Genomic DNA, 18428 nt, shown 5'->3' on the forward strand with positions numbered 1-18428 from the left:
TTTTCAAAGTAATGAGTTACTGTAAGTAGTTACAGTTTTGTTTAAGTGACTTGTAATGACAGCGCTGGTTAGGAGTGGCAGAGACAGGCAGACCTAACTTGCCCGTTCAGAACTGCTGTGTATCCTCTCTACCACACAGCTGCTTCTCTGACAGGAAATGACACGCGCGCCGTGGATTCGGGCCCTGGCGGAAGCAGGTGTCTGGGGCTGCATTGTTCCTCGGCTACACCTCGGACAGGAAGTTGACTCACCGCAGGCGGACTGGAGCGTTTAATGAAAGAGGAAGGAAGGGCTGTAAAGAATACGATGCAGTGCGATTCTATTTGAACAGCAGGAACTGTTTCAATCCTGTGTCGCTGGGAGTTAACTCGTCAGCTCCCCGAAGTTCAAGGATTTGTTGAATACATGGAAACTATGGCAAGGACCCAGCTAATATAAAGTATTGGATTGGTGCCGCTATAAACAAAATTGAATAGACTCAGACTGGGCTTTATCACTGGAATCATTGTAAAGCACAGAGGTCTGGTAAAGCACAGGGAAGCATTGTAAAGCACAGAGAGGTCTGGTAAAGCACAGAGAGGTCTGGTAAAGCATATTATTAAACATGTCAAACCAGGGTAAACTGTGTTAAACACATAGCATAACACACAGGGATCATTTGCAGATTTACAGGGTGGGTGCAGTCTGTCTGTTAGGTGTTAATGCATAAACAGTGATGTTCCTTTCCTGCACAGCAAACAGAAGCCCATTACAGATCACACTTCCTCTGCCGCTGAAGCTGTGGAAATCCACATTGATCACGAGCGGAAATATGTGATGGATACAAATCTAAACACGGAGCAGCTGTACTGTAACAAAACACAGACCAGGCTAGACAACGCTTCACAGAACAGGGGCTCTGATCAAGAGTACACTGGTGAAGGCACTAGAGCCCAAACGCTGCTCTGCTTGACTCAGTTTAGTTTCAGTAACGCTGATGAAGGCACTAGAGCCCAAACGCTGCTCTGCTTGACTCAGTTTAGTTTCAGTAACACTGGTGAAGGCACTAGAGCCCAAACGCTGCTCTGCTTGACTCAGTTTAGTTTCAGTAACACTGATGAAGGCACTAGAGCCCAAACACTGCTCTGCTTGACTCAGTTTAGTTTCAGTAACACTGATGAAGGCACTAGAGCCCAAACGCTGCTCTGCTTGACTCAGTTTAGTTTCAGTAACGCTGATGAAGGCAGTAGAGCCCAAAGCTGGTCCGCTTGACTCAGTTTAGTTTCAGTAACACTGATGAAGGCACTAGAGCCCAAATGCTGGTCTGCTTGACTCAGTTTAGTTTCAGTAACACTGATGAAGGCACTAGAGCCCAAACGCTGCTCTGCTTGACTCAGTTTAGTTTCAGTAACACTGATGAAGGCACTAGAGCCCAAACGCTGCTCTGCTTGACTCAGTTTAGTTTCAGTAACACTGATGAAGGCACAAACAGGCAATTTATTTCTCTGTTCCGAGATATTGTTTATTTGAGTTGTTCTTCTAACCGCTGTTCTCATGTGACTTTGGTTGATTAAAATCATTCTTGTACTTGCAATGGTAATATGCTTCATTTATTGTGGCTATTTTTTTATTTTGTGATCAGTCTGTGTTGAGGTACTTTGACTCAGAGCTCAGGAGCTGCTTTTCAGTTCTAGATCCCTGCTATATAGACTAGTGTAATACAGCAATATAGACTAGTGCAGTATAGCTATATAGACTAGTGCAATATAGCAATATAGACTAGTGTAATACAGCAATATAGACTAGTGTAATACAGCAATATAGACTAGTGCAATATAGCAATATAGACTAGTGTAATACAGCAATATAGACTAGTGCAGTATAGCTATATAGACTAGTGTAATATAGCAATATAGACTAGTGTAATACAGCAATATAGACTAGTGCAATATAGCAATATAGACTAGTGCAGTATAGCTATATAGACTAGTGTAATACAGCAATATAGACTAGTGCAATATAGCAATACAGACTAGTGTAATACAGCAATATAGACTAGTGGAATATAGCAATATAGACTAGTGTAATACAGCAATATAGACTAGTGCAATATAGCAATATAGACTAGTGCAATATAGCAATATAGACTAGTGTAATACAGCAGTATAGACTAGTGCAATATAGCAATATAGACTAGTGTAATACAGCAATATAGACTAGTGTAATATAGCAATATAGACTAGTGTAATATAGCAATATAGACTAGTGTAATACAGCAATATAGACTAGTGCAGTATAGCTATATAGACTAGTGTAATATAGCAATATAGACTAGTGTAATATAGCAATATAGACTAGTGGAATATAGCAATATAGACTAGTGGAATATAGCAATATAGACTAGTGTAATATAGCAATATAGACTAGTGTAATATAGCAATATAGACTAGTGTAATATAGCAATATAGACTAGTGGAATATAGCAATATAGACTAGTGCAATATAGCTAGATAGACTAGTGCAATATAGCAATATAGACTAGTGTAATATAGCAATATAGACTAGTGCAGTATAGCAATATAGACTAGTGTAATATAGCTAGATAGACTAGTGTAATATGCCAGTCTTTATAAAGCAGTGTATTGCCAGTAATACAAAACTTGTCCACTAGATGGTGTGATAGCAACAAAAAAATACTCACAAATGCTGAGAGGATACCAGAGCTTTATTGAAGAAGCGGACAGACAGGGCAGTAACAGAAAACAAAGCCAGCTTTGCAAATAACCCGGACATTGCAATACAATCGAAATAAAGGGAACGTCGCTGCCATGGAAACGACATCGTATTACACACAGCCATTCTACACCGGGAGTAAATTGTTCTATATTATCTCATATATTTAAAAGAGGAGATCTGTTCAAGATATTTAGTGAGCGAGGGCCCCCTGAGTGTAGAAAAAATAATAAATCTCCACCCTCAGTCTCTTGTTTGAAAATTGCTCCAAAAGTACATTTTATTCCTCTCCATGCCAAGCAGACAGTCGTGTAAATGAAAACATCTCCTTTACTGACTCTCTGCTTTTTTCTTAATGCAACGTTTTCCTGCGTTTCCTCCTTCGTGACGGGCAGGTTGTATGAAACGTCATTTCCATGTTTTTTTTTTTGTTTTTTTTTACAAAACAAGACAGCTCCTGCACAGCGCACCGCACCATCGGTTCTGTCTAAGCCCCAGTAACACACAGGAACTGGGAACCAGCAGACACCAGTCTGGAATTTAGGGAGACTGGGCAAAAGAAGGAATTTTTAAAATCCCTTTTTGATATAACAGGTGCTTCTTTCAAAACTGCACACTTGGGGACCCATGTAGCCAATGGGAGTGTAGAACAGGTCGAATATCGCTAGCGACAATCAGGAGCAAATATCTTTGACTAACTAGCCCAGGATAATCCAGCCACAATGGAAAACATAATCATTTTACATAAACAAGATTGGTTTTTCTCAGCAGACATCTTTGGCCAGCAAAATTATTTAATTACATTTTTATTTCAATATTCTGATACATAGATACTGTAGTTAACTGCTCTCAAAGCATCAACAGCATCTTATAATATTTAAAGAGGAGGCAATGAGTTACTCACAGCTCTCTCTCATTCTGCTTCAAGACTGATAAGACACGGTATCAACATTGAAACATTACATACAAACTGTGTTCAGTGTAATACTGTCTACTACAACACAGCTCCATTGCAGTCAATGCAATGCCCCTTGAATAGAGTCCCTGTTTAAGTTCATCTGAAGTGATACTGAAAGGGCTTGATAGCACAATTGAATCTTACATACCTTAACAAAAAACAAACAAACAAAAAAAAATCACCTTATTTCAACTTCTCTGAAGACTCGATCAGGAATGCATGAGAACAGCCTGCAAACATAGCCATTTCGACTAGTGTAATATAGCAATATAGACTAGTGTAACATATAGAAACCCCCTATAGAATGAACACATTCTGCTTCATAAAGTCCAATGAAACCTGCTGAATAATGTTCAACATACAGAATTACACACAGCTTGGCAGTTTCCCATATACTTAGTTTAGCAATTAAGAAAGGCAACATTTCGAAAATCTAACTCTACTGTTATGGATTCCGGTATAGACTTTTTTTTTTTTTTTGCCTTCTCTTTTGATTGCATGACGTGAAATAAAAGATCGAAACCGTACAGCTGTGCTGCCCTACAGCTTTTCAGCTAACGTGGGACCAGTGTTTGGGTCAGCTCTAGCAGAAGCACATTATCTCCATGCCGCGGAGCCCGCCTGACGGGGAAGGGGGTCTAGCAGGAGCTGACGGGCGCTCTATAGGGGTCCGACAGAACCTTGTACCGGATCTTGGTGTTGGTGACCGCTCCGTGCTTCTGTCTCAAGTGCAGTCTTAGCTGACTCTTGTGTCTGAAGTGAAGGTCGCACTTCTCGCACTGCGGAACAGGAGAGGGAAGAGAGGAGTGAGGAGCAGGGCTGGGGTCAGCCGCCACGGGCACCGTGCAATTCAGAATCAGAGGCTGCCGCAGCTGTAGGTGAATCGTGTTCGCGGTTACGATGATGATCATTCGGTGACCCTCAGAACTACATTTCCCATCGTCCTCCTGCTCACCGGTAAGTGCATCCCAGTTACATATAGGAAAGGATAGTAAATGTGAAATGATAGGAAATGTAGTTCTGAGGAGGCCCACGCGGGACAGGGTCACTCCAGTCAGAATTGCAAGTGCTGGAGGGCGAGTGTAACTGGAACTTGCAATGGAACACAGAGGCAGCGCGGCTCTGCGGCTCGGGTCAAGCGTGTCGGGCACTCACGTGGTACGGCTTCTCCCCCGTGTGGATGCGCACGTGGCTCTTGAGCGTCTGCAGGTGTCGGAATCGGGTGCCGCACGTCTCACACGGGTACGGCTTCTCTCCGGTGTGGATGAGAACGTGAGCACGCAGGTGAGCCACCTGAGAGCGAGAGAGAGAGAGGACAGAGAGAGAGAGAGAGGAGAGAATGAGAGGAGAGAGAGAGAGAGAGAGAGAGAGAGAGAGAGAGAGGAGACAGAGAGAGAGGAGAGAGAGAGAGAGAGAGAGAGAGAGAGAGAGAGAGAGAGAGAGAGAGAGAGAGAGAGAGAGAGAGAGAGAGAGAGGAGAGAGAGAGAGAGAGAGAGAGAGAGAGAGAGAGAGAGAGAGAGAGCAGTTATACACAGGGGAAGACACCAGGGAGCAGAAACTGAACACAGTATTGTGAGCGTACCCAGTGCGCCGCACACCCTCATCAGAACCGCCTTCGATCGACACTCCTGCTTACAGAGCCCACTCTGTTTGCCTTGTTCGAAGGCCTCCCTGCTTGTCCTCCCCCCCAGCCCCTTCCCCGCATTGCTCTGGCGCCCCCTACCTGTACGAAGCGAGCCCCGCAGGTCTCGCAGGGGTAGGGCTTTTCTCCAGAGTGGATTCGGGAGTGAGTCTTGAGGTTGGCGGGACGGTTGAACTGCGCCCCACACACGCTGCAGCGATAGGGCTTCTCACCTGAGAGAGGGGGGTGTGAGAGAGCGAAGCCGAGTGAAATGACGTCTCCGATGCAATTAGAGACACCCTACGCAAGACGGGTCAATGCATTTCAAACCACGCAAATGACAACTGAGCTCAGGAACAGCTTTAAAATGGGATTTTATTTTTTGTTAAAAGTAACTTTTATTACCCCCACCCCCAGGTCGTGAAATGGTTTTGTCCTGAATAATGTGTGTAGGTCAACAGGTGCTCTGTTGTGGTGAGAATGTTTTTTTTTTTTAGCCAATCCTGGAATTCTGGCAAATACTTCACTGTGATTGGCTGATTTAGGATTTGCAATTACCTCGGTGGGCGGTCTTGTTGCTGGTCAGGTTGCCGCGGTAACGGAACTCCGAGCAGCAGCTGTCACACTTGACGCTTGTTTGGCTGGGATTGTCGTCGCAGTCTCCGTCGCCACGGCGACACAGGAAGTGGCGCTGCTGGGCTTCCTCCTTGGTGAGGTGGCGCTGACACAGCGAGCAGGTATAGGCTCCTCCCACTGGGCGGGGCATGAGAGAAAGTTTCATTTTCTTATAGGTTGTGTTAAAGTTATATAATTCTGGCTGGATATTAGCTCCAGACCCATGCAAAGGACGCCTACTATTATCAGCTATGCTTCCCTATGCTTTACCAGACCTATCTGTGCTTTACAATGCTTCACTATGCTTTACCAGACCTCTCTGTGCTTTACAATGCTTCCCTATGCTTTACCAGACCTCTCTGTGCTTTACAATGCCTCCCTATGCTTTACCAGACCTCTCTGTGCTTTACAATGCTTCCCTATGCTTTCAAGACCTCTCTGTGCTTTACAATGCTTCCCTATGCTTTACAATATTTAAATCGAGGGACTGAGCTGAAGGAAGTGACCTCAGAAGGATGTTGGTTACCTGTGGCGCAGTCTGGAACGGGAGAGGGGAATTGTGGGAGGTCTTCGCCGGGGTGCGTGACCAGGATGTGATGACAGAGTTCAGAGACCTGCTGAAAACTCTGCTGACAGACCTGACAGCAAAAGCACCTATGAGAGAGAGAGACACTCACATCAACCAGGGAGGAGGCAGGGGGATCTAGGGGTTAGAGCTGAGGAGGGACTGGGAGAGAGGGAAGCAGTGTGGCTCTAGTGGAGCTGAGGAAGGACTGGGAGGGAGGGAGGCAGTGTGGCTCTAGTGGAGCTGAGGAAGGACTGGGAGGGAAAGCAGTGTGGCTCTAGTGGAGCTGAGGAGGGACTGGGAGGGAGGGAAGCAGTGTGGCTCTAGTGGAGCTGAGGAGGGACTGGGAGGGAGGGAAGCAGTGTGGCGCTAGTGGAGCTGAGGAGGGACTGGGAGGGAGGGAAGCAGTGTGGCTGTAGTGGAGCTGAGGAGGGACTGGGAGGGAGGGAAGCAGTGTGGCTCTAGTGGAGCTGAGGAGGGACTGGGAGGGAGGGAAGCAGTGTGGCTCTAGTGGAGCTGAGGAGGGACTGGGAGGGAGGGAAGCAGTGTGGCTCTAGTGGAGCTGAGGAGGGACTGGGAGGGAGGGAAGCAGTGTGGCTCTAGTGGAGCTGAGGAGGGACTGGGAGGGAGGGAAGCAGTGTGGCTCTAGTGGAGCTGAGGAGGGACTGGGAGGGAGGGAAGCAGTGTGGCTCTAGTGGAGCTGAGGAGGGACTGGGAGGGAGGGAAGCAGTGTGGCTCTAGTGGAGCTGAGGGGGACTGGGAGGGAGGGAAGCAGTGTGGCTCTAGTGGAGCTGAGGAGGGACTGGGAGGGAGGGAGGCAGTGTGGCTCTAGTGGAGCTGAGGAGGGACTGGGAGGGAGGGAAGCAGTGTGGCTCTAGTGGAGCTGAGGAGGGACTGGGAGGGAGGGAAGCAGTGTGGCTCTAGTGGAGCTGAGGAGGGACTGGGAGGGAGGGAAGCAGTGTGGCTCTAGTGGAGCTGAGGAGGGACTGGGAGGGAGGGAGCAGTGTGGCTCTAGTGGAGCTGAGGAGGGACTGGGAGGGAGGGAAGCAGTGTGGCTCTAGTGGAGCTGAGGAGGGACTGGGAGGGAGGGAAGCAGTGTGGCTCTAGTGGAGCTGAGGAGGGACTGGGAGGGAGGGAGGCAGTGTGGCTCTAGTGGAGCTGAGGAGGGACTGGGAGGGAGGGAGGCAGTGTGGCTCTAGTGGAGCTGAGGAGGGACTGGGAGGGAGGGAAGCAGTGTGGCTCTAGTGGAGCTGAGGAGGGACTGGGAGGGAGGGAGGCAGTGTGGCTCTAGTGGAGCTGAGGAGGGACTGGGAGGGAGGGAAGCAGTGTGGCTCTAGTAGAGCTGAGGAGGGACTGGGAGGGAGGGAGGCAGTGTGGCTCTAGTGGAGCTGCGGAGGGACTGGGAGGGAGGGAGGCAGTGTGGCTGTAGTGGAGCTGAGGAGGGACTGGGAGGGAGGGAAGCAGTGTGGCTCTAGTGGAGCTGAGGAGGGACTGGGAGGGAGGGAGGCAGTGTGGCTGTAGTGGAGCTGAGGAGGGACTGGGAGGGAGGGAGGCAGTGTGGCTCTAGTGGGTTTTTCGTACTTCACAAATGTCAGCCGGTCAACTCACCTGTTCAATTGGCTCCTCTCTGCCTCATGCTCTGCCTCCTGGGCGGGGCTGGCAGGGGAGTCCCGCCTGTCCATGTCAGTGGGGGTGTGGTTGCAGGGTTCTGGCCCCTCCTCCAGCCCCTCCCCTTCCTCTCCTTTGATGGAAGCTCTTCTGCACAGCGGGTTCAGGACAATGTATTTGTACTTCTTCCAGTTGCAAGCCTTAGGGTCTCGATTCAGACTGGGTTCAGTGACAGTCTATCCAAGGGGAAGCAAGGAGGGTTTAATATATTAATACTGCTCACTGTGGACTATACAGCTAACCCTGCTCACTGTGACTGGACTATACAGCTCACCCTGCTCACTGTGACTGGACTATACAGCTAACCCTGCTCACTGTGACTGGACTATACAGCTAACCCTGCTCACTGTGACTGGACTATACAGCTAACCCTGCTCACTGTGACTGGACTATACAGCTCACCCTGCTCACTGTGACTGGACTATACAGCTAACCCTGCTCACTGTGACTGGACTATACAGCTAACCCTGCTCACTGTGACTGGACTATACAGCTAACCCTGCTCACTGTGACTGGACTATACAGCTAACCCTGCTCACTGTGACTGGACTATACAGCTAACCCTGCTCACTGTGACTGGGACTATACAGCTAACCCTGCTCACTGTGACTGGACTATACAGCTAACCCTGCTCACTGTGACTGGACTATACAGCTAACCCTGCTCACTGTGACTGGACTATACAGCTAACCCTGCTCACTGTGACTGGACTATACAGCTAACCCTGCTCACTGTGACTGGACTATACAGCTAACCCTGCTCACTGTGACTGGACTATACAGCTAACCCTGCTCACTGTGACTGGGCTATACAGCTAACCCTGCTCACTGTGACTGGACTATACAGCTAACCCTGCTCACTGTGACTGGACTATACAGCTAACCCTGCTCACTGTGACTGGACTATACAGCTAACCCTGCTCACTGTGACTGGACTATACAGCTAACCCTGCTCACTGTGACTGGACTATACAGCTAACCCTGCTCACTGTGACTGGACTATACAGCTAACCCTGCTCACTGTGACTGGACTATACAGCTAACCCTGCTCACTGTGACTGCTGGACTATACAGCTAACCCTGCTCACTGTGACTGGACTATACAGCTAACCCTGCTCACTGTGACTGGACTATACAGCTAACCCTGCTCACTGTGACTGGACTATACAGCTAACCCTGCTCACTGTGACTGGGACTATACAGCTAACCCTGCTCACTGTGACTGGACTATACAGCTAACCCTGCTCACTGTGACTGGACTATACAGCTAACCCTGCTCACTGTGACTGGACTATACAGCTAACCCTGCTCACTGTGACTGGACTATACAGCTAACCCTGCTCACTGTGACTGGGACTATACAGCTAACCCTGCTCACTGTGACTGGGACTATACAGCTAACCCTGCTCACTGTGACTGGACTATACAGCTAACCCTGCTCACTGTGACTGGACTATACAGCTAACCCTGTTCACTGTGACTGGACTATACAGCTAACCCTGCTCACTGTGACTGGACTATACAGCTAACCCTGCTCACTGTGACTGGACTATACAGCTCACCCTGCTCACTGTGACTGGACTATACAGCTAACCCTGCTCACTGTGACTGGACTATACAGCTTGTTTATATATAAATATATATATATACATGTCATTGTTTGCTTCACTGCACAGACAGCTCTGACTGCTCCCATCCACACAGTTACAGAAGGCTGTCGGACTCACAGTGCTTGTGGGGTCGTGTGGGGGCTGGTTCCCGCAGCCGCTGGCCTCTGAGGGGGAGTTGGGGTGACAGCTGGAGCGGGAGGGGCTGTCTGGGGTGGGGAGGGGGGATACAGCGCCCTGCCTCAGCACCAAAAGCTTCCCCTGGCCCTTCTCATCCACCTCCATCTTCACCCCAGCCAGAGCGGCTCCCGGTGGGTCAGACTCCAAATCTAGCCTCAGGCCACAGAATCTGGAGGGGGGAGAGGAGGAGAGTGAATCACAACAGAGATGCTGGACAGATTATTAACAGTGATGAAGTTAACACAGCGAGGCACTGGAGCCCAACGCTAGTCTGCTTGACTCAGTTTAGTTTCAATAACACTGATGAAGGCACTAGAGCCCAAACGCTGCTCTGCTTGACTCAGTTTAGTTTCAGTAACACTGATGAAGGCACTAGAGCCCAAACGCTGCTCTGCCTGACTCAGTTTAGTTTCAGTAACACTGATGAAGGCACTAGAGCCCTAACGCTGCTCTGCTTGACTCAGTTTAGTTTCAGTAACACTGATGAAGGCACTAGAGCCCAAACGCTGGTCTGCTTGACTCAGTTTAGTTTCAATAATACTGATGAAGGCTGTAGTCCATCAGTTTGATCCGTCATCTCCCTCTGAGCGCTTCTCACCCGGGCATTTCTCCCTGCAATCTGTGGGAGTCCTGGACAGCGCCCCCGTGTGGCGTGGAGGATGGCTTGCGCGCTACCGGAGCACGGAGTGCGTTGACAGGTACAGCTCCGCCGCTGCCAGGCTGCGGGGTGAGAGCGGGGGTCAGGGGGTGCACACCTCCGCTCAGCAGGACTGCAGGGGGCGGTAGAGAGACCCCAGCGGAGGGTAAATCTACGCCTGGTCTCGGGTGAAAGGTTTCTCGCTCCCCACTGCAGAAAACAAAACCTGGACATCAGCTGCTGTCTGGATGTGTTCCCCAGAGACGCCTGCAATGATACTTGAGAGGTTCCCATTGTCATTATAAATCCAATTCAATATATCATACTCACCTTGCTCAGCATAGTATTCCAGTGTTGAGTATATGGAAAACTACAAAGCAGGTGTGCAATCTGGTATGTTAACGTAACATTATTTCAGCAGGCTTCGTTCGACTTGATGAAGCAAAACTGGTTCATTCCACACTAGGGCGACGCAAAACTTTTTTTGGGCCGTAGCTGCAGTTGCTGCCACAGGCCTGTGTGATACGGGGCTAGACAGCGTGACGGTCAAGAGGCGTACCTGCCCCGGATGAAGGAGCGGCAGGCGTCTGCGACGTGCTCCATCTGCAGGTAGGTGGCGGCAGCGAGCACCCCGCCCACGCTGCGCGGGGACAGCGGCAGGCGGGACGAGTACATGAAGTCCAGCAGCAGGGACACCCCCTCGGGGTCCAGGGACTCCGGCAGGTAGAGGACGCCCAGGGCCCCGGGGCCACAGCGAGAGAACAGGGAGTAGAAGAAGCCACTAGGGGGAGACAGAGAGAGAGAGAGAGAGAGAGAGAGAGAGAGAGTCAGTATTCTGGGCTGGCTGGTACAGTGCTTCTGGGCTGGCTGGTTCAGTGATTCTGGGCAGGCTGGTTCAGTGATTCTGGGCAGGCTGGTTCAGTGATTCTGGGCTGGCTGGTTCAGTGATTCTGGGCTGGCTGGTTCAGTGATTCTGGGCTGGCTGGTTCAGTGATTCTGGGCAGGCCGGTTCAGTGATTCTGGGCTGGCTGGTACAGTGATTCTGGGCAGGCTGTGTCAGTGATTTTGGGCAGGCTGGTTCAGTGATTCTGGGCTGGCTCTGTACCTGCAGGCGATGAGCACGGCCCGGTGGGCGCGCAGTCTCGCTCCCCGCACCAGCAGCGTGGCGTCAGTCAGGATCTCGCGGAGTCGCAATTCGTTCAGGTTCCGAAGCACGGCGCTCGAGTGCCGGGTGAACTCCTTCACGTATCCCTCTGCCGGCACAACGCCCGTGCTGACAAAGAACTCCTTCCCGTATCCCTCCGCCACTGCGGGGCGAGACGAGCCCATGACGAATCTGAGAGAGAGAGAGAGAGAGAAATATTCCCTTGTATCATTTCAAATGCACAGTCGCATTCGTCTACAGCAGAATGTATTAAGACAAAAAGACGCATAGGAAAGCAATGGCTGAAATAACAGCTTACTTTAAACAGCAAATGAACTGGAACTATAAAAATTCTCAATGGTGGTGTACTAATTAAAACATAAAATCATAAAATTCACTGAGAAACATTTCAGCTAGAAGTCTTTCTCTTCATGGAGGACGTTGACAAAGGCAAGGCTGTCAAATGTTACTTTAATTAATTGAAAGAAAGGCATAAGAGAAGCATTGTAAAGCACAGAGAGGTCTGGTAAAGCATAGGGAAGCATTGTAAAGCACAGAGAGGTCTGGTAAAGCATAGGGAAGCATTGTACAGCACAGAGAGGTCTGGTAAAGCATAGGGAAGCATTGTAAAGCACAGAGAGGTCTGGTAAAGCACAGGGAAGCATTGTAAAGCACAGAGAGGTGTGGTAAAGCATAGGGAAGCATTGTAAAGCACAGAGAGGTCTGGTAAAGCATAGGGAAGCATTGTAAAGCACAGAGAGGTCTGGTAAAGCATAGGGAAGCATTGTACAGCACAGAGAGGTCTGGTAAAGCACAGGGAAGCATTGTAAAGCACAGAGAGGTCTGGTAAAGCATAGGGAAGCATTGTAAAGCACAGAGAGGTCTGGTAAAGCTAGGGAAGCATTGTAAAGCACAGAGAGGTCTGGTAAAGCATAGGGAAGCATTGTAAAGCACAGAGAGGTCTGGTAAAGCATAGGGAAGCATTGTAAAGCACAGAGAGGTCTGGTAAAGCATAGGGAAGCATTGTAAAGCACAGAGAGGTCTGGTAAAGCATAGGGAAGCATTGTAAAGCACAGAGAGGTCTGGTAAAGCATAGGGAAGCATTGTAAAGCACAGAGAGGTCTGGTAAAGCTAGGGAAGCATTGTAAAGCACAGAGAGGTCTGGTAAAGCATAGGGAAGCATTGTAAAGCACAGAGAGGTCTGGTAAAGCCTAGGGAAGCATTGTAAAGCACAGAGAGGTGTGGTAAAGCATAGGGAAGCATTGTAAAGCACAGAGAGGTCTGGTACAGCATAGGGAAGCATTGTAAAGCACAGAGAGGTCTGGTACAGCATAGGGAAGCATTGTAAAGCACAGAGAGGTGTGGTAAAGCATAGGGAAGCATTGTAAAGCACAGAGAGGTCTGGTAAAGCACAGGGAAGCATTGTAAAGCACAGAGAGGTCTTGTAAAGCATAGGGAAGCATTGTAAAGCACAGAGAGGTCTGGTCTGGGTTTCTCAGGCTATGAAAGGGCGGGAGGCAATGAATGGCACCTCAGCTCTCAGACAGGAAGTCGCTCTCTCACCTAGAGTTGTGGTTCCTTCCTGTGATGACAGCGCTGGAGTGGATGGGAGTACCAATACATCCATGAAACGAGGCCAGCTCGCAGTCCGTACCTTCAGAGCGACAAAACACAGTGAGAGACAGTCCAGGGGTCTTCAAAACACCTCTTCTGTATTATAATCATCATTATTAACCATGAGAGACAGTCCAGGAGTCTTCAAAACACCTCTTCTGTATTATAATCATCATTATTAACCATGAGAGACAGTCCAGGAGTCTTCAAAATTACCTTATTATTATTATTATTATTATTATTATTATTATTATTATTATTATTATTAACCATGAGAGATAGTCCAGGAGTCTTCAAAACACCTCTTCTGTATTATTATTATTATTATTATTATTATTATTATTATTATTATTATTATTATTATGAGGTACCTCTAGAGATAGTCCAGGAGTTTTCAAAAGAACCTCATATATTATTATTATTATTATTATTATTATTATTATTATTATTACCATGCTCTATCAGGTCCCTCTATTAATACTATTATATTATTATTATTATTATTATTATTATTATTATTATTATTATTAACCATGAGAGATAGTCCAGGAGTCTTCAAAACACCTCTTCTGTATTATTATTATTATTATTATTATTATTATTATTATTATTAACCATGAGAGATAGTCCAGGAGTCTTCAAAACACCTCTTCTATTATTATTATTATTTATTATTAATTATTTATTAATATAATTATGATAGATAGTCCAGGAGTTATTATTATTATTATTATTATTATTATTATTATTATTATTAACCATGAGAGATAGTCCAGGAGTCTTCAAAACACCTCTTGTGTATTATTATTATTATTATTATTATTATTATTATTATTATTATTAACCATAAGGTACTCTCTATAGAGGTCTTCAGAAGTTTTGTGGAGAACACATAATCTTAAGTAATAATATATTATTATATAATAATAATAATTATTGTTAGGTACTCTTATCAGGTCCTCCAGGAGTCTGGGGAAAACACATCTTGTGTATAATCTAATAATTTAATTATTATTATTATTATTATTATTATTATTATTATTATTAAGATTTGGTTTTATATGTTCCAGGCTAAATAGACTCACTTCTCTCAATCGCAACAGATTACTCCTTAAGACCAGGGATTAGTTGTATTCCATAAACAATGTCTGAATTTAATACATAAATCAATAAATCAATAAATAATCACTTACCCTGACCTGCAGGGGTGACAACTGTAAAAACAACGCTTGTGTGAAAATCTTTTTTTTTTTTTTCCCAGGATGGAGCGAACCAGCGCTTAGGAATATTATTCCTGCGGACTGTGGGATCGAGTGCCTGCCTCGACCGTCCGTCCCTCTGCCTTCTCCCCTCTCCCCGGCCAGGGAGGGACCCTTTATAACGTCGCACGGGATGAGCGAGCCTGCTCCAGAACGCTGGCTTCCTGTTTCGGGCCCCCGCAGGGACAGGAAGCAGCCAGGAACGCCAGGGGAAACGGCTTGTATTTTTAGTAATGGCAGGAAAGCGCTTGTGTTTTTCTTTCGAAAAATGTCCTGGCGCTCCGCTCACGCCAGGAAATAAACACGGCCAAGAAAAGAAATCGGGGATCTGAAAACAGAACGCAAGTCAAGAGTCTGAACACCTGGGCTGACAGCAGGACACAGAATCCCTTCCAACCAACTGAGGATCTTCCACGGCAGTGCAGATAGACAGTGGCATTGCAAGGGTTCTGTATTATACCAAGGGGCAATAGTAGCACAAGTATAGGGCAGCTGCAATGGGACGAGGCTGCTATTGGTAGAATGGGACCACAGCATGGTAACTGTACCCTTCCTCAAAGATCTTCAGTGGCAATGCAGGCTGGCAGAGGCGCTACAGTGGCTATGGTTCTCTACAATACTAAGGGGGCAGCACAACTAATAGGAGTTGCTCGTGCAGCTAGTGCGGAGGAAACACTTTACCTATCATCCTGGCTCCAGATCATTTTCCAAACTGGAAATCAAGAACCCCAGCTCAATACAAGACTGAGAGACATATTTGTGCTGAGATGAGAAGTGCGGTCAGTTCAGATTGACCAGAGGCCTGACTACTCTGGTACCTGCTCAGTGATGCAACTCTACAGCTGTGGTCCCCTGGACTGGGTGCTGCAGGTCTCGTGTGGGTTTCAGACGCGGATGCCGGGCAGCGTGGTCGCTGTGTGAGCGCACAGGAAGCCTGTGTCTGCACAGCGGAGCGGTGTTTTGAAGCAGCCCTGCCAACTCCCTGTAGATTCCCAGGCTTTGCGATGGAGAAGCAACACCGGGAAGCCAGCAGGAAGGAAGAGGGGTCTCTGTTCTGCATTTACTTGTGTGTCACGGCGTCAGGGCTAGATGTCACACAGGGAGGGAGGGAGCGGGTTCAGAAAGCAGATGAAGAACACATAGAAAAGTGCTTAGAGCTGAGGAGGGACTGGGAGGGAGGGAAGCAGTGTGGCTCTAGTGGAGCTGAGGAGGGACTGGGAGGGAGGGAAGCAGTGTGGCTCTAGTGGAGCTGAGGAGGGACTGGGAGGGAGGGAAGCAGTGTGGCTCTAGTGGAGCTGAGGAGGGACTGGGAGGGAGGGAAGCAGTGTGGCTCTAGTGGAGCTGAGGAGGGACTGGGAGAGAGGAAAGCAGTGTGGCTCTAGTGGAGCTGAGGAGGGACTGGGAGGGAGGGAAGGAGTGCGGCTCTAGCGGAGCTGAGGAGGGACTGGGAGGGAGGGAGTGAGGCAGAAAGAAAGAAAGAAAGAAAGAAAGAAAAAAAAAGAAAGAAAGAAAGAAAGAAAGAAAGAACTGGGTGGAACTTTGCTCAACTGACACTGTATACATTTATCTCTATGCAAAAGCCAGGCTTTGATAAGGCTGTGTGGAACTGGCCTCCTTGGCAGACACCCAGAAAAGCATTTCCAGGAGCCGATGCAAATCAGGACAGGCACTTTCCCAAACCAGCCTCAATGCATCCCAGACAGGGGGAGGAAGGGACAGAGCAGGAGAGGGGGAGTGAGAGAGGGAGAAGGAGAGGGGTAGACAAAGTGACAGAGCAGAGGTAGAGAAGTAGAAAGCAAGTAAGAGAGAGAGAGGGAAAGAGAACGCATTGTTAGAAAGATTAGAGGAAGAGACAGAAAAAGGGAGACCCCCTCATTCATACTGAGCAGTTAAGCATGTGCCAAGGCTGAATTCATATAGAAAGGTGGACAGATCGATCGATATGCAGATACTGCTAGTAGACAAATACTCCTTTATTTCCTCTAAATAAAAAATCTGTGCGTATAGACAGACCAAGTGCGCATAATACAATGTAACCTAAAACAAAGGTGTCGCTGACACAGATCCATTCGGGCGACGGGGCTGTAGAGCTTCGTTTTCAGCACGTCTTGGATTTGAAAGTTTTTGAAGCGGCCAAAATTGATTTAATATAGATTAAATGGTTGACCATAGTGATAATAATAGCACCGTTAATAAAACCATGAATAGCCTAATAATAATAATAATAATAATAATAATAATAATAATAATAATAATAATAATAATAATTGTAAAGTGCTTCTCTAGGAAAGTTATTATACTGTAATCACAATGAAAAAAGTTACTTTTGAATGGAATAGCTATAGGTAGTCTTTAGTGTGAAAGACATTTCATCTGTAATAGTACAGTACATGCAAATAATAATAATAATAATAATAATAATAATAAATAATAATAATAATAATAATAATAATATAAGTAGAAAGCACGTACAGTGTATCATATTTAAGATGTCAAAGTTTCGCATTAATAAATGAAATAGATTGTAGACAGGCAAACAAACAGTCAACAGTCCTATAATGCTATATATATGTATAGACACATTATTTGCAAAACTAGACCAACACAATTACATATAATAAGCAACACAGCTGTAAAATAACATAACATGTTAGCTGCTAACAGTATTTGCAGCAGACAGGGTTACACACACACACACACCAGCGATAGTCACCTGGCACTATGCCTCACTTTCCCAGAAACTGCTCCGGTCGCGGCGTTCAAGGAAACAAAATTCCATGAAGCCTGACACCCAAATTCTGAGAAACCAGAGGTGGGGCGGCTTGGACCATCAGCACAGGCTGGGAGGGAGACACCGGAGATGCGCGCAAGAGGAACGCAGACGCGTTCTAGGAATTGCGACCCATGCGGATAATCACCGGTTGCCCCCGTCTCCCCCCCCGCCCCTGGAAAAAACGTCGCCTTTGTTTTTTTAAGGGGAGCACCATAAAATTAATCCCACTTTAGTTTGGTTTGGTCGGTCATATGAAAGTCACATGTTTTATGCAAATACGATGACAGGTCCGTTTCTGAGAAATCTCTGCCCGGGGGAGGTGTCCTCTGATTACGCCACGGTTTGGATTCGCGAAGCAGGTTTCAGGGGCTGTGTGGGCAACTCGTTTTGAGCCTGTGACCGTGGTGTGGGCCTGTGCTTCAGGGAAAGCGCGATTGTTGCTGTTTAAGTCTCTGCACATAATGTGGCAAAATCAAGGTCGTGTGTCTGAGGCCATGAATACCGTAGCAAACCTAACGAACGTTTTGGACGCCAAAGGGGGCTCCCTCCAGTCCGGGGCAGGCTTGAGGCACGGAGACTGAACTGCTCCCTCTCTCCCTCACCCCCCTAAGAGAAAGGGGGCTCCCTCCAGTCCGGGGCAGGCTTGAGGCACGGAGACTGAACTGCTCCCTCTCTCCCTCACCCCCCTAAGAGAAAGGGGGCTCCCTCCAGTCCAGGGCAGGCTTGAGGCATGGAGACTGAACTGCTCCCTCCCTCCCTCACCCCCCTAAGAGAAAGGGGGCTCCCTCCAGTCCGGGGCAGGCTTGAGGCACGGAGACTGAACTGCTCCCTCCCTCCCTCACCCCCCTAAGAGAAAGGGGGCTCCCTCCAGTCCAGGGCAGGCTTGAGGCACGGAGACTGAACTGCTCCCTCCCTCCCTCACCCCCCTAAGAGAAAGGGGGCTCCCTCCAGTCCGGGGCAGGCTTGAGGCACGGAGACTGAACTGCTCCCTCCCTCCCTCTCACCCCCCTAAGAGAAAGGGGGCTCCCTCCAGTCCAGGGCAGGCTTGAGGCACGGAGACTGAACTGCTCCCTCTC

The 18428-nt window shown here is 47.8% G+C and overlaps 1 protein-coding gene across 4 annotated transcripts; it reads right to left on the reverse strand.

Annotated features, from left to right (window-relative positions):
• Positions 1–2686: 2686 nt before the first annotated feature.
• On the reverse strand, positions 2687–17447 carry LOC121305707 (B-cell lymphoma 6 protein-like). Of its 4 annotated transcripts, none has more exons than XM_041237417.1 (12): positions 17293–17447; positions 13270–13360; positions 11668–11898; positions 11122–11343; positions 10524–10772; positions 9866–10094; positions 8080–8315; positions 6433–6560; positions 5850–6044; positions 5394–5524; positions 4826–4963; positions 2687–4449 (listed from the first exon to the last, which is right to left on the reverse strand). In XM_041237417.1, the coding sequence occupies exons 3-12, from the start codon at positions 11889–11891 to the stop codon at positions 4309–4311; spliced, it is 1893 nt and encodes a 630-aa protein (XP_041093351.1). In that variant the 5' UTR covers positions 11892–11898; positions 13270–13360; positions 17293–17447; the 3' UTR covers positions 2687–4308. The 4 variants fall into 4 exon arrangements, with proteins under 4 accessions (XP_041093351.1, XP_041093352.1, XP_041093354.1 ...); XM_041237418.1 differs by having other exon boundaries at positions 17280–17447; XM_041237420.1 differs by lacking the exon at positions 17293–17447 and adding an exon at positions 14520–14925.
• Positions 17448–18428: the final 981 nt, after the last annotated feature.

This window comes from Polyodon spathula, chromosome 44, assembly GCF_017654505.1.
Source record: "Polyodon spathula isolate WHYD16114869_AA chromosome 44, ASM1765450v1, whole genome shotgun sequence".
Classification (NCBI taxonomy): Eukaryota; Metazoa; Chordata; class Actinopteri; order Acipenseriformes; family Polyodontidae; genus Polyodon; species Polyodon spathula.